Raw genomic sequence first — 17,124 nt, forward strand, 5'->3', positions numbered from 1 at the left:
GGGGGCAGGTGCAATTTTGGTACCTGAGGGAAATGTTAGGAGTGACTTCCATTTGAGAGCTTAGTACTTTGGGGAATTATTTTCTTAGGAAATTCATTACGTTCCTACAAACATCCTCTGATACAATAGAAGAGGCTTGGACTAGGTACTTGGCTTGCTTTTTGCATTCACTGCCCATGGGTGTTAGAGGTAGTGTAGACCAGAGACCACGCTTGATCAGAAGCAGGGCCTGCTGTTTCTGTCTTTGCCGCCAATGTTCCTCTAGTGTTTGATTTCCTTTCCTGGGAGGATTTTTGGTACAAGATAAATTAGAACTGAGATGGCAGTGTAGAGTCAGCAGCAGGAATACCAGCTGAGCTGGAAGGCTTCGCACAGATCAATCTTCCATGCTGTTGATGGCTTTTCCTGACAGTTCCCTATGGTCTGCCTGCTATCTGCCAGCAGCACCTTGTGCCTGCTTCCAAACAAAAGAGGGCTGTTGTGGTTGTATTTGTTGCTAAAATGCCCTCTTCTCTGACATGAGTCTCTGAAAGCAATAAGCAAATTGGACAGAATGTGAGTCTGTGCTTACCCCCAGTTTCCTGCTGTAACCCCAATATCCCTCAGTAGCAAGTATATGTTTTGCAAATATGTTTGAAGCTTGACTCCAGTGCTGTTCTGAGAGCCCAGCATTTGCCTCTGAGCAGCCACCTCTCTCCCCCTCACATTACCCAAGGAAGTGACAAACTCTCTCTTGCTGTGTTTAGAAATATGTGCAGCCCTCATACAATAAGACCTACTAACTAGAATATATAAAGAACTCAAAAAAACAATAATCCCCTAATTATCTAATCAATAAATTATCATATAAGTAGACGATTATTATTTTTTTTTGGCAGGAAATAAAAGACATGTGAAAAACTAGTAACAAATACACAAAGACTATTCCCCCAGCCATCAGGGAAATGCCAATGAGAATTACATTGAGATTAATTTTATCTTACCCTAGACAGAACAGCTTGCTTCAAGAAAACCAGTGACAACAAGTGCTGGAAGGAGCTGTGGGAAAGGAGCCTTCTTGTAAGGCTGGTGGGGGTACAAACTAGTGCAACCACTATGAAGATCAGTGGGGAGGTCCTTCCAAAAACTAGGAACAGAATGCTTGAATAACCCAGTTGTACCTCTCTTGGGAATATGCCCAAAGGAGTGTGAGCTAGCATACCATGGGATACCTGTCACCCCTACTTGTTGCAGCAATATTCACTACATCCCAGCTATGGACCCAACCTTAGGGTTCATCAAGAGCTGAATGGATGAAGGACATGCAACACACACACACACACACACACACACACACACACACACACACACACACACGGCAGTTAAATCAGACTGCTTGAACTGTTGGGAAGGAGAAGGGAGTTGGTGACCAGGAGGATAGGATAGGTTAATGGGTATGGAATGTGGTTAAGGCACACACCACACTTGAATTAACTATCACAATGAAGCCTATCACTTTGTGTGATGATCACACATTAATTAAAATGATGGAAATAAAACTGAGCACCCTTGAGAGCTTCGGTTACAGCCACGTGATCTCCTTTATATTCATTTTTCTGCGGTTTGAAAGTCTCTGGACACTTGGATTCTTTCTCAAGGGTAGAAGAAGCTGGACAAGAGCCTGGAGTTTTTACACAGGGTTGATGGTTGGGTTGGGTCAGGTCATAGGAACTGTGTAAATGCCTCTGAAGCTGGAAGTCCTCAATCCTCTTCTCTCCTCCTGTGCTATGCCATTTACATTTTCTCTTCCAGAATATTTTTCTGAAAGCTCCTTTTCTGAGGAATCACATGTTTTCTTTATCTTTATAGCCCACGATCATGTTGCTTTATAACACACTAATTATATGGTTTCAGAGATCCCAGGACTTGGCTGGTTCTAAGAAACACTTCTTAGCATGCTTATAGCCAACCTCTGTTTCCAACCTCCCCCATGCAATCCTGCTTGCTCTGGTCTGTGAATTGTGTACATCTTTCCTTCCTTTCCTTTCTCCCTGTGGTGTCCTTCCATAGCTTCAAACCCTCTGCCTCTCAGACTTTCACATTTTTAAATATCAAACTTCAATGTAGCAGGACTGTACTCTATACCTCCACAGTGACATAGTCAGCTCCAGCTTCTATGCCACGAACTAGGAGACTTATCCACAATAGACAATTATTCCCCTGCTGTCTGTAGGCTACAAATCTCAGATCAAAGCCTGGTTGGACTGGGTTCCAAGGAGAGCCCTCTTCTGTTGTGGAGGCTCCCCAACTTGAACTATTAGAAGTTGTACCCATGCTGGCTCACCTGGCAAAGCCTTGTCTTCTAACATCAACATGGTGAGAATTAAGATTTGAACATATGAACGTTAGGTACCCAGATGGTGCATAGAAATCACTCATCCCATAGAAAGTGGACGTATGCCTTGGCCTATGACTGACTCTGAGTTCTGCTCTGCTGTGAACCCTGTGCTATTTGCTGCCTGGGGGTTATACACAGATATCCACTGCTCCTCAAGAGTGAGTAGCTCAAGAAGGGCAGACACCATCCTTCTGTCTTTCAACTTTTGTTACTAGTACCTACCACATGGGCATAGAAGGAGGAGATGATGTGGGGGTGGAAATCTGAAATTTCTATGTTTTACATTTTTTTCTATTCTTGAAGGTCTTTTATGAAGCTGAAGTTCTGCCTCTCCTGCCATTTGCATAAACATGGTACACACTCCTCACCTCATAAAGCCAGGTACTGTCCTCTTCCATATTACTCCCCTGTCTAAAGCACAGGTATTTCACCCACAACTCCTTGTGCTGCCAGGTCTTGATAAATATTGTTTAGAACAGAAAAATGATGTTATGAATTAATAAAATATCTAACAAATATATTATATTCACTGTAGGAAGACAAACTGGTGTCAACATAGCTTCTGGATCTTAGTTACCTGAGTAGTTCAGAAACTTAGATTTTTTTTTTTTTTAATTATCAATCTAAAAATTGCTGACTCTACAGTTTGTCTTTAGGTTCTTTGACATAAGTTCCTCTGGAATACAGAATCATGGAGTTCAAAGATTATGCATGATGAGTATATTTCAAAGCAACTTCATTCCAGAATTGCAGTATGCTTTTCCACTCAAAGCTTAGCAAACAGCTTGGCATTCCTATTTTTCTGGTAGAATAATGGACTAAAATAAATTCTTAGTGCATAGGATAGGTACTGATCCATATGACAAGGTTTTGAATTGCACACATACACACAGACACACACACACACAGACACACACACACACTTTAAAAAATGAAGTCCTCTTAAACAAATGTGGATTCTTAAATATCAGTAGCAACCTTAAATCTCTTTAAAGCAGGGAGAGTCTGAACAAATCCTTATTGTTAAGAGGAAATCAAAGCTTATCCAGTAAAAAACTAGTCATAGGTGGACATAAACCTCATATAGAGCTACACAAGCATTTGTTAATAAGCATTACTCAGGGAAATGCCATCCACTCTGTATTCTTGAGGGTTCAGTGACCAATGTGTAGAAGAGACTTCACAGTGAAGAACCCTCCCCCACCCACTGATCAACAGCACAGACCCTGAGTCAAGGCCCACGCGCCACTCACGCTATGGATAGTCTAGTGTTGGGGATGAGGTATCCAGTTGCTACCTCTACATGTTTTACATTTATTTTATTGGGGTGTGGTTTAAGGGTGAGCACGGGTTTGGGGTGAGTGCTTGTACCACAGCATGTATGTGGAAGTTAGAGGATAGCTTGCAGGAGTTGATCTTCGATCCTCTCCTTCCATCGTATGGGTTCAGGGGATTGAACTCAGGTTGTCAGGCTTGGCACCGAGTGCCTTTACTAATGACTACTTTATAAAGGAAATCTATGACCCAGCCAGTTTTCAGTGAAATATATGAAACAGGCTTTCATAAGAATATCTGCAGGCCATGCACTGGATTCTTCCACCGTGAGATTAATGCATGGAAGAGAGGGTACCAAGGCCCACTGATCAATTAGGGTGTCAGAGCCTGAGGACAGTGATCTAGAGAACCAGCTCCTGAGAACAATGCTCCTCTATACCCAGGGTGTAGGGAGCCCTAGATGGCTGCTGACAATTGAATGGCCTTTTTCCATTTTTTTTTTTTTTTTTTTTAAAAAAAAGCATTTCCAATGCTAAAAATCTGGAAACATCACTACATCCAAACTTTTTTGTTTGTTTGTTTGTTTTTTTGTTGTTTTTTTTGTTTGTTTGTTTGTTTTGAGACAGGTATGTATTGCACCAACTGAAGACCTCAGCCCCCAAAGCCCTTCACAGGTAAAACAAAGCGTTCTTTATCCTTACTTTTCACCGTGAGGTACATGGACTTGCTGACGTCTGCGCCCACATCGTTGCTGACCTTGCAGAGGTAGTAGCCACTGTCTTCTTCCACAACATGCTTGATCAAGAGTGAGCCATTACTCAGGACCTGGATTCTGCCATTCAGGGCAATTGGCTGGAACTGGGGGACCCCAGCACCTGGAAGGAGACAACCACAAAAAGGAACCATGATGCTGAGGAGTGATGATTCATCTTTTCTGGACATGTGGCTAGACTTAGAAACACCTAAGGCTTCCCTCTGTGAGTGTCTGTGAAACATCCAGAGAGCTTTAGATGAAAAGGGAGGGGCTATGTGTATGGCACTGTCATCCTACTGACTGGGGTCCTAGACTGAACACATAGGGCAAAGGCCAGCCAGTGTTACAACTACAGGGGCATGCCATGTCTACACCATGACAGACCACGTCATACTAAACTGTGGGCAAAACTCAACCTCCTTCTCTCACTTTCTGTTTATATTTGGTTCCACAATAGTGAAGCAAGAGAGTAGTGTACAAGGAGAATAAACACATGGACACAGATCAAGTTTCTTCTGCTATGAGGACACTGGATGCATCTCACATAGGCACTCTTTGGACAAGCCAAGTCACGCCTTCTTTTCTGTAACACTGAAACTCTTATTTGGAGAAAGCCAAACCTACTTTAAAATGACATTATTTTAGAGAACTAGATTAAAAGGTAGGGGTGCTCATGAGTAGTTTTCTCCATAAAATGCCAAATTTGATGAGTGTTAAGCAGCTGATAAATGAGTCAAAGAAATCATAGTTAGAACAACCCCAGAGTAGACATTGCTCATTTTGTGAACAAAGTTCTTTCTGTTTCCTGGATGTAAATGTAAATGTAAATGTAAATGTAAATGTAAATGTAAATGTAAATAGGGGAGGGCTCCTCTGGGGACAGAACATTTCAGCCTTCACTTTATGCACATGTCGGAGGCTACAACAACGTGTAGATCTTCCTCCTCAGTTTGGCTGTTACAGTGGAGAACCACAGTGCATTGTCAATATCACTGGACTCTGAATATGTAAGTCAGGTCATTGTGTGAAGACAGTATTAAAATACTGCTTACTAGGAGTGCTTGCAAGTGGATATGCTAGGACCATAGATATAGAATAACACAAGATACGTCTGGATGAAACTCCTTAGAAAAGAAAGGCTCTTAGGAATAATACAGCAGAGGAAGAGGACCCTGCTGGATGTCTAGGCAGACAGTGACTCGGAATGACCTATCACATGGAGTGGAAGTGTGAGCATGTGGAGAACATATCCCAGGACATTCACACCTCTTCCCCTTTCCTTCTTCTTTACCCTCAGATTCCAGGGACTAGGTGGAGATTCATTGCAAGACTTGATCTGATTTTCCTAAAGGAAGCTCACAGTATGGGTCAAAAATATACTCCACACCAGAGCTTCAGGTTCTTTGGTCCCAGAACTGGCTTGGAGCTGACCAGGTCTTTTATCCCACCCTGCATTCATGGAGATCTTCTACAACACCCAAGAACACTGGACTACGTGCATTTCTGTCCTTCTGGGATCTCTGTTGCAGGGACTTCAGAGCTGGGGTTGAACCTCTCTGGAGAAACCATGGAAATGAATATTGTTCCTGATAGGCTTCTCACACTGAGTAAGAAAAAACAGAATCCTAACATGGGTGGCTTCTCTCAAGATAAAACTGCTTCAGCAGACATAGAGAAAATTAAATTAAAAGGCTGAAAAGAGGCTAGAGAGATGATTTGGTGAAAAAGCTTGCTGTGCAAACACGGGACCTGATTGATTCCTAGCACCTACACAGAAAGTCGGATCCAGGGGTGTTTGCTTCTGTGATCCTAGCACTGAAGAGGTGAAGAGAGAAATGGAGGATCCCTGGGGCAGGCTGAGCAGCCAGTGCTTTGGGATTGGTCAGTCCTATATTCAAGAAGTCTCTCTGGGACAATAGGGTAGAGAGAAATTCAGCAGATATTTAGTGTTAATTTCTGGCCTCTACATGTTAGTGTGCGCACACACATATGTGCAGATATATAAATGTTGAGTAACAAAGTGGTCCCCCAAATGGGAGTGCTGCTGATAATGTCCTGAGATGACAGTCTAAGAGCAACCCAGGCAGGACTCTAACTCGGTAAGCAGAAGGATTCCTAGTGGGTAAACAGAGATGTAAACTCAGCATTCTTCAGGAATCTGGGCAGGTAGTTAGTCAGGAAAACCCTGACTAACTACCTCCAGCAAAGACCTTCTGTATCTGATTATCCCAAACAGCCTGCAACAGATCAAAGTCCCCACAATAACTCCCAGGCCTTTCTAGCTCTCATGCCACCTCCTGCTGCTACTTGCCCCAACAAAACTAAGAAACAGCTGTTCTCTACCCTCTGAAGCAGCCTGGCAGCTTGCCCCCAATAAATTGTTCTTTCTACCCATGGAGTGGTCGAATTCTATGGTTTTGCCATGCTCAATTATAATAAAAACATGCTAACAATACATACACACACACACACTCCACTCACATACACATACATGTGCACACATTCACACACAGATGCACACACACTCACACACATATGCACATACACACATATTCATGTATGTGTGTATTCACATACACACATACACATATATACACTTACACACATGCATATATATACACATATACAGATGCATACACGACACACTCATACACACATATACATGTACACATATGCATATACACATGCTCACACACATACATACACACATGCATACATGTGCGCGCACACACACATACACACACACACACAGCTGAGAGCTGTTCTGCTTCTGCTAAGGATGAAGGAAGCCAGAAAAGGAAACTGTTTGCCCTGCCCAGCATCACAATTGTGCCTTCCTTAGAGCAAATTCCAGGCAACAAAATAAACATAGTTGCAAAGAATTAAAATGCCTAAAAATGAGTAATTTATTTTTAGCACATGACAGAAGGAAGGGGCCATAGGTATAAAATGGGTGGAAGGAAAGGACTAGGAAAAGCTGTGACCTACTTCAGTCTCCACTTTGGACCAGAATCTACCAGAAAACTATGTGAGTTGCCCCTCAATAAAGCAAAGAAAAAGAGGAATAGGAGAAAGACAACTCTATCAGGAGCAGAGGAAACTACTGGGCAGAGGGTTAATAATAGCTTAATTATTTGCATAAACAGATGGGGAAGATTCAGATGAAATATTAAGACTATTAAAAAGAGGCAAAGCAATAGAAAAGAAAACGCAGCTTTTTTGTGTGCAAAGTATATCATGAAGCTTATTAGCAGCATGGACACAGAGGAGGAAATGACTAGGTCAGCAAAATTTACCCGGAGTAAAACCAAAAGACCAAAGGGGGGAAATGCAGGAACTCAGGTGAGACTGTAAAAAACAATTGATTAATCTGAGTAATTACAGTCTTAGAAGGTGGAGAAAGAAGTGTCTAGGAAGCAATTTGTTTTAGTTTTATAAAAATAATTTTTAATAGTATAGAATAAAGTTTATTTAGGACATGGGGAGGAGAGTTGAGGGAGGAGGAGGAGGAGAGAGACAGTGACAGAGAGAGAGAAAGAGGGGTAGAGGCCGGCCATGAGCAAGTGGAGAGAAAGAAAGAAAAGGAATGGGGGGAGAGGGTGAGCACGAGCAAGGGACAAAGCAGGAGCAAGAGAGCATAAAAACAATTTTTAAATCAGAAAAATTTAATACCACCATCAATCGATTTGACTTAAAACTTTTATAGCACTGTATACTCAGCAATAGCAGGGCAGGTAAGTTGCAATTATTCTGGGTTTATCACTGCAAGAGAGTAAGGTCTGATACATCTTTTGAAAGCCTAGTAGGAGGTATTTGCAGGAGTGTTTTCAGGAAGTTTATAGTTCAGGAGTGGAGCCCTTATGAATGGGACCAGTGCCCTTCTAAGAGTGCCCTGGAGAACACACTTGTCCATTGTGAGTTCCCAGGGAAAAGCCCTCACTAGAATCTGGCTTGTTCTTGGTGCTGGATGCTCAGACTCCTGAATTAACAGAATAAAAGATTCTGCTGAATCATTGATTGTGTAATGGAGCAGCTTGAGCAAACTCAGTCATCAGAAGAAATAGTACTGTGAGCCGCGAAATAAGTCTCAGTAAGTGATGTAAGATGAAGCTAACAGTGTGAGGAACACGTCTGGGCAAGCTCCAAATTTCCAAGGATTTGAAAACTAACAATTCGGGTTTCCTTTCCCCTTCCTCTTTCCTTCCCTTTTCCTTCCCCTTCTATCTTCCCTTCCCCTTCCACCTTTCTTCCTCCTCCTCCTCTTCCTCCTCCTTCTTCTTCTCTCTGTCTCTCTCTGTCTCTCTCTGTCTCTGTCTCTCTCTCTCTCTCTTTTTCTCTTTTCTTTCTTTCTGATTTTTCAAGATAGAGTGTCTCTGTGTAGCCTCTACTGTCCAATAATTCACTTTACAGACCAAGCTGGTCTCAAACTCAGAGACTGGCCTTTCTCTGCTTCCCAAGTGTTTGGATTACAGCATGGACCACCACCAACCAGCACAATGCCTGCCTGCCTGCCTGCCTTCCTTCCTTCTTTCCTTCCTTCCTTCCTTTCTTCCTTCCTTCTATCTGTTCTTCCTTCCTTCTTCCCTTCATCCCTCCCTCCCCCCTCTCTCATTTCTTTTGTTAACTCTTTATTGGTTCTTTGTGAATTTCACATCATGCACCCCAATCCCACTCATCTCCACAGCCCCTCCCCCGTACCTACCCTTAACAATGCATTTCTTAACAATTCACCAGACAAAGATGAAACTATTAGAAATATTAGAATTTTGAGTTGGATATAATAAAAATTATATTGAGATGTGTGGTATGTGACTTAAAGCAGCACCTCTATGATCATGTACGGCATTAAATGCTTGCTATATTAATACTGAAAGGGAAAAAAACAGAAACCAAACTTAAGATGATGCTATAAGAACAGTGAACACACACACACACACATACAAACACACAAACACACACACACAAACACACACACACCACACACACAACACACATACCACACATCACACACATATCACACATATCACACACATCACACACATACCACACACACACACATACCACACACCAGACACACACATACAAACATACAAACACACACAAACACACATACACACAAACACACACACGCAAACAACCAGATGAAACAGAAAAACACCAGAGAACATCAACAGAGCTAAAAGCTGGTCTTGGGAAAGGACAGTAGAATTGGTCAGGAAGACAGCAGAATAAGCAGACATCATAGTGGTTATAATAAAAGGATCTGTGACTACATTTTTAAAAGGCCTGAAGTAATGAATAATTTAGTGCCACTAAGTTTAGCAACTTCGGTTAGATAGACAAATTTCCTTAAGAAATTATCACATTTCGCTAATTAATGAAAGCTATCTGCTAATTTACCTATACTGATTTTAAACACGAAAACTTGGATTGGTGCTTCACTGTAATTCAGTTAAAAATGAATGGAGCGTCCCCCCCTTTTCTGTGAGCAATTCTAATCCTACCATCTGGAGAGAGAACACCCTTCAAATTTTCTAGACACACAAAACTCCATTCCTGTTTTACACAAAATGAATTTATGGTTCAGTTACAGAGAAGCTGCACAGTGGCTAACGCCTGAGAACTAGCTATCTATCTGTATAGTGATGCTCTCTTCTAGCCCACTTCCCTCATCTCTGCTCCCTCACATTTCTCTTTTCCTGGATGGGAACTGACATGTTGCAAGCTTACCATGGCACGAGCTGCCTTATGACAAGGGCTAACTCTGACCAATAGTAGTCTGTTATTGTCTGTGTCCTGGACTACTCACCACCAGTCCCTTTCTGTCTTCGGGGGTTGGGGGTGAGGTGGCTCAGAGTCAACACAGACCCCAGGAACAGGTGAGAAACACCACAGCAAGCTCTCTGAACACTGTTGTAAGTTCCTTTAATACCCTCCACCTGGCCCCCATTGCTCTCAAGAAAGTATTTCTTTTAAACAGAAGTTCTTGAGTGGCTGGCATTGTCTGTACTAGCAATATTTGGTCTCTCGGGCAGTCCTCAATTAGGTCCTCCTGTCGGACATGTTTCTTATGGCTGTGTGGCGCCCAGTGTTTATATAGTCTGCCATTCCTGTTACAGTGTGTGACAAACTATATCCTGCCAATCAAGACATGAGGAACCATGAAAGCTCTTGGTATAACTGGGACCCCAGCTGACACTCAATGGTGCTGTTAGAGGGCCTAATCCGGGAAAGTCAGCTATGCCTGTATTCCTGACCCACATCTGTGGGGAGATAGAAACCTTGTAGGGATTACAGCCACTCATTTTGAGGGAGATAGTGAAAAGACTTCCTTCACAGGGTGGACTGATGGCTGATGCTTCTGAACATAGAGCATTGTTGTGTTGGTATTTTAATTGGGCTATTATTATTTAGTCGTCTGGTGATTATTTGGCCTTGTTTTAGGGCCAGTGCTATGAACAAATTGACTTTACCAATCAGCACAGAAGATGTAGAGCAATATGCCATATTTATGGCTAACCTGTGGAGTGACATTCTGAATCAAAAGGGGTGTGAGTATACATCACTAAACTGTGCTTGAAGGATGACCTGCTTTTACTTCTGTGAGTGTGAGTGCTGACTTCAGTTTTACTTTAACACGTGTCTACTACTAGAGCTCCTGATCTTTGTCAGTGTGACACTATCTTATCTTAACAGGCATCTCTTTAATTTCTGCTCACAGGTGATTTTGAGGTTCTCTATAAATTATTCAGCCTTTTAAAATTATTGTTTGCCAACAATCCCTTCATGCCTTTTGCTCATTCTTCTGCTGTTTGTCTTTTTAGCATTCCAAAGTACTTCAGTTTTTTTTTTAAAAAGCCATATTCTTATTTAACAAAATTTAATTTTGATTCTGTTATTTTTAATAATAAGGGTTTGATGGTGGATATTATGAGATCTTGATGGTGAATACTGCTTCCCTTTCATGCATGGGAATGAATTTTTTTCTCCTATGAAAGTAGATTGCATTGTAAAGCATTTGGTTTTATGTCATAAGATTAACTTACAGAGAATACATTCCCTTGTAAAAAGGATATAGGATTTTACTGAAACTTAAAAACAAGAGAAGGAGCAGCACACACCTTTAATCCCAGCACTTGGGCGGCAGAGGCAGGTGGTTCTCTGTGAGTTCAAGGCCAGTGTGGTGTACATGATGAGCTCCCAAACAGCCAGGGCTACATAAAAGGACACTGTCTCAGCAATCAAACAAACAAACAAACTAACTAACAAACAAACGAACTCGAGGGAATGGCAAGAACACTGAGCAGCAAGTGGAGGAGGGGAGCCATGAAGTGGGGGAGAGGAGCCATGAAGTGGGGTAGGAGAATCATGAAGGGGGGGAGGGGAGCCATGAAGTGGGGGGAGGAGAACCATGAAGTGAGGGAGGAGAACCATGAAGTGGGGGAGGGGAGCCATGAAGTGGGGGGAGGGAGCCATAAAGTGAGGGAGGAGAACCATGAAGTGGAGGAGGGAAGCCATGAACCTTGTCTTCTGAGTAATACAAGGTTGAGGAGGCACACACAGCATCTGTGGTCACCTGTGTAAAACCTGCACAGGCTCAGTGCCATGGAAAGTCCCAGCATGGACACAGTCAGCTACTAGCAATTGATGGCTGCCAAGGGAAGGAGAGCCATTTTTCTTTGTGGTTGTGGTTGCTAGTAGGTTGGCGATGTCACACTGAATGGCTTCATGCCGACTCACACAAGGTCAGCACAGGACTCTGGGGCTATTAATGATAGCTCTTTAAAAAGCAGGCATCAAATCAGAAGAGAGAGAGATGGGTGAAACTGGGAGAGCTGGAGAGAGGTGGTGGGTGGGTAAGATACATTGTATCATGTATGAAAATGTGAAAGAATAATAAAAGTGTTTTTTGATGAAGAGAAAATTCTTTAATTTTTATTTGAGTGCTTAAATGTGTTTACTTTTAAAATATCTATTATTTGTGTGTGTGTGCGTGCATGTGCATATATGTGCACTACATGGGTGTGGGAGTCAGAGTGCAAGTTATGGGTGTTTTCTCCATGTACTAAGTAGATCCCAGGGATCAAACTCAGAACATCAGGATTAGCTCCAAGCACTCTTACCTGCTGAACCATCTCACTGACCTTTGTTCCAGTGTTTCAGAAATCTGTTAAAGGCTACTGTTAAAGCTTTACTCCAACTTTGGTCAAACTCAGAGCTACATCCAATGTAATGCATATGAGCTAGAAACTCAGCTAAGGAGAGAATTTCCCAAGCATATGTATGTGTGCATACACACACACATACATACATACTTATGCACATACATGCATACACACACATACACAAATACACACACAGACACATAGAAACATACATACATACATACACACATTCATTCATACATATACACATACACGCACATACACACATATGCATATACATGCATACACACATATACACACAAATACACACACAAATACACACATTCATACATATACATATATATGCACACACACATATATGCATACATACATAGACACATACATACACACAGACACACATAGACACATACACAGACATTTGCACATACATGCTCATACATATACATACACACATACATATACACAGATACACACACATACACACAGATACACACAGACACATACATATACAATACACACATATACACACTCATACACACAGATACACAGAGACACAGACACATACACACACACACCCATACACATATATACCAAACACATACACACAGAGACAAACATACACACCAGACTAAAAATTAAGACATCTCAAAGAGGTATGGAATTTATAAATTATGTAAGACCTGGTTTTAGAAATTCTGAAAATCTAGTGAAATTCTTGTTGGCTTGGAGAAAGGCAGGAGACCATTCTTATCAATAGCGCATACTTTTGAAGATCCTCAAAGAATCTTCACTAGAAAAACACTTTAAGTAGTGGAGTCGTTTATAAAGAAGAATTAAAAAGTAAAATTTACAGCACCGCCATGCTCTCTCAACTAAACGGTGGCAAAGAATGATCTTTTAATTCCTATCTGGATGGATGTGAGCCTGTGCATTATTTAAAAGTCTAATGAAAATGGAAATAACGTCTAAATGAATTTGAATAATGTTAAATCTTTTCTTCATTGGGAAAAAATAAATGAGCCCAAGCTGAAAGGACACCGCATGCACAGCTCTGATCAGGCCTGGTACGAGGAGCAAGAGCTAGCTGTTAGCCAGTCTATTCACCAAGAGGACCACAGAGACAAGGGCTGATTGATGTTCACCAGATGTGAGGAATGTGGACTTCAGTCAATTCTCAGCCCTTTCCCTCAGAGTCATCATTACTCCAAAGGACAAAGTTTAAGCCAGTGCATGCAATCTGCAAATCAGCAACCCTCTTAGCATAGGGTAAGTGCTTTGGGCAGCAGCGGTTGTGAAGAAAAAGCTGCCAACTTTCTGTGGCTAGCTGGGGTGGGGTGGGGACAGTTCTAAGCTTCCACTTCGTCACAAGAAATGAAATGTTAAAGCATTTTATAAGTCACAGACTGGATTACCAGTGGTGGTAACACACAGATGACCTTCCCTATTTGCTGGGAAGCTGTGCCTCACTGCATGCCCAGGTGCTGAGGTCATGGGAATCACACATAGGAGAATGTCACAGGAAGCAGGTGGCAAACCAGGTACCTGTTTCATCTCCCTTTATGAAGTTTTGCTGATCATAGAGAATTCACTTGGCTGAGAGCTGGAAAGATCCAGGTCCCAGTGGTCTCTGTCTGACTTAGCCAATGGGGCCTATAGACAAATGGCTGATTCTTTTTACATCTTTATATAGAAAATATTTACATCTAAGATTTTGACAAAGATAACTGTTGGGAGCCAACTTTAGTAGAAAGCGGCTAGATCAACTTTGCAGCCATCTGGAACCATATACCCTGATGAAAGACTTGGTTTTCAAAAGCCTATAACAGCTGAAGCACACTCTGATAAGTATATTGTTTATCCTGCATAGCTTATTTTGCTGTTTACTGCCCCCAGCTGCAAGGCACATGTGGTAGTCACGCCTGCAAGGCATTGCAGTTCACGTGCTGTCCACATGCTATCTACGCCATACATGCTTATAAGGCGCACGTGGTGGCCACGCCTGCAAGGCATTGCAGTGCACGTGCTATCCACGCTATACACGCCTGTAAGGCTTACGTCATATCAACACCTTCAAGGCACGTGGTATTCATGCGCCTACAAGGCACGTGGAAAAAGCGTATAAATACCTCAGAATTCCCTTCAATAAACGAGACTTGATCAGACTTTCTGTCTTGTCTACATTCTTCGCGTCTCTTCCCCTTTATCCTCTCTCTCTCTCTCTCTCTCTCTCTCTCTCTCTCTCTCTCTCTCTCTTTCTCTCTCTAGCTAGACCCTGACCCTCAGACCGGAGCGGCAGCTTGGGCCAAGACACAGTGGCCGCCAAGCGTGGAGCTGAGCAGGCCACAACATTTTGGCCCACAAAGCCGGGCAGTACGGGGCGAGACAGATAACGAGCTTGCAAAAATGTGAATGTAAATACCTACAGTTTATATCCAGAATAGGTTGTTCAAAGACCATGTTCATAGCTGGCTATCAGGGTGGAGGGATGGATGAGGTAGATTGAAGCACAGCCCAGTGGGGGAAGGAGTCTCTCTTCTCCTTGACTGTTCTCAATGGAAGGCTGCAAGCAGCTATTCTCTCTCCTCCCCAAGGACCAGAGTGTGTCCCTTTCATCCTTGTGGAGAGGGGTGTTTTCTTGAAGAATGAGTGGTTCTTACTTCAAAGAGAAGTTCCCTTTCCTTGAGAAGAGCTGCTAGGCTCTGGGTGTCTGCCGTGATGGACTGTGTATAACATGGAAGTATAAGATGAAATCAGTCCTTTCTCCCCAAGTTGATTTGGGCCACGATGTTTATCAAAACAGAAAGCAAAATAGAACCTTGACTGGATTCTGCCTTATGAGTGAGGAGAATTGAAAAATGGCTTGGGAGGAGCAAGGAAAGAGAAGCCACCATTTACTTCACAGGCTGTGCATGGGGATTCGGCAAACTCTGGACACAGGATTATTGGTCCCTTGAGGACTGCCTGTAAACCAGGGCTGCAAACATGGATACGAACTGCTTCTCAAGGCATCTACCCTTGCCAGTAACTATAGGACTATAGGACAGCTTTCTTTCTCTCCTCTATCTTTCCCCAGGTGTGGTGCTCTTAATTCCCAAGGTAAATTCCTCCCTAGCACTGCACCACCTACTAAGTGCAAGAGCACCAGGCAGTTTTCTCTTTCAATGTGAAGTTATGCTCATTGGATACTACAACCACTCCCTGTCCCTTAATTCCATTTATTTTCTGTGAAGAAACCTATCCACTGGAGATAGTGGTGAAGCTTCCCTGGAGCTTTCTCTGTGTTTCCTCTGGCTTGGTAGGTAGGATGTGAGTTTGGCACATGGTTGTAATTTTGTACCAAATAGGAAGTAATTGTTCCTTTATCCCTGAGATTAAACACTGCCCTCTGTGCTCAACTACCACATTTACCTGTGAAGTAATCACATTCAGCACTTGGTGATGTGGCCTGCAGAAAGTGGAAGTGGCTAGATAAACAGTAGGTGCCACCTATGCTTTGCAGCAGGACTCTGAAGAGCCTTGCATCTGGGCCCAGTGGCCAAGATCTGCACCACAACCATGCTGGATAGCTTCATGTCCATTTGACACTGGGTAAAATCATTTGAGAGGAAGAAATCCATTTAAGAGAATTCCTCCATAAGATTGGGCAGTAGCCAAGCCTGTAGGTCATTTTCTTAGTTAGTGATTGATGGGAGATGGCCCAGTCCATTGTGAGTGGTGCCACCCCTAGGCTGGTAGTCTGGGGTTCCATAAAAAAGCTGGCTAAGCAAGCCAGTAAGCAACACCCCTCCATGGCTTCTATATCAGCTCCTGCCTCCAAGTTCCTGCCCTGTTTGAGTTCCAGTCCTAACTTCCTTTGATGGTGAACAGCAATGTGGAATTGTAAGCCAAAGAAACTCATGCCCCCTCAAGTTGCTGTGGTCATGGTGTGTCATTATAGTTTAGGCAATAGAAACCATAACTACAGCAACACTCCTATGAAAGGCTCTCCAAATATTTGTATTTGGTATGCCAGCCTCTATCCATAAGAACACAGACTTCCTGGAGAAAGAACAAAGAAAAGGAAATCTGAAGGAACAGGGAGGAAAAAGAAGGTGAAGTCTGGAGGCTGGGGGTGGCTGAGCTGGGAGCCTCACTAGGCTAGGTAACTGCTGACAATTCCTGACTTCCTTGGCATTGAATGGCCATCTATGACAAGAAAGAATTCTTTCATATCTGTCAAGTTCCTCTGTCTCTTTCCTACTACCAACAGAAGGAGATAAGTACACCAAGCACCCCCTTATTTGTTATGCTTACAATCCTTTGTAAGAAGTCATTGCTTAGTGAGGCCTATGGTTCCCCTACTTGGCAAGCAAACATGGTGGCCCTTGCTATATGTTAGGATTCACACTGGGTTTTCAAGTTAGTTTTCCATTTGAGTTTTAGAGAGATGAAACCTTTTCCTGTTTGGATTCTTGAAATATCTTGTTGGGTCATCTTAGGATTCACATGGCACAATCAGACTTAAGTAGGGCACAGGTTTTAATACTTGCACTAGGCTAGTGTGTGGTGGTGTA

The 17,124-nt window shown here is 42.6% G+C and overlaps 1 protein-coding gene across 4 annotated transcripts in view; it reads right to left on the reverse strand.

Moving 5' to 3' along the window:
• Window positions 1-17,124, reverse strand: part of Dscam (DS cell adhesion molecule) — a 559,889-nt gene that overhangs the window by 175,905 nt on the left and 366,860 nt on the right. For all 4 annotated transcript variants that reach the window (XM_076943217.1, XM_076943216.1, XM_076943218.1 and 1 more), the window contains exon 11: window positions 4,354-4,527. In XM_076943217.1, coding sequence (XP_076799332.1) covers window positions 4,354-4,527 — 174 coding nt within the window. The remainder of the gene's footprint in view (window positions 1-4,353; window positions 4,528-17,124) is intronic.

The sequence above is a fragment of the Arvicanthis niloticus genome, chromosome 12, assembly GCF_011762505.2.
Source record: "Arvicanthis niloticus isolate mArvNil1 chromosome 12, mArvNil1.pat.X, whole genome shotgun sequence".
In the NCBI taxonomy this organism is placed as follows: Eukaryota; Metazoa; Chordata; class Mammalia; order Rodentia; family Muridae; genus Arvicanthis; species Arvicanthis niloticus.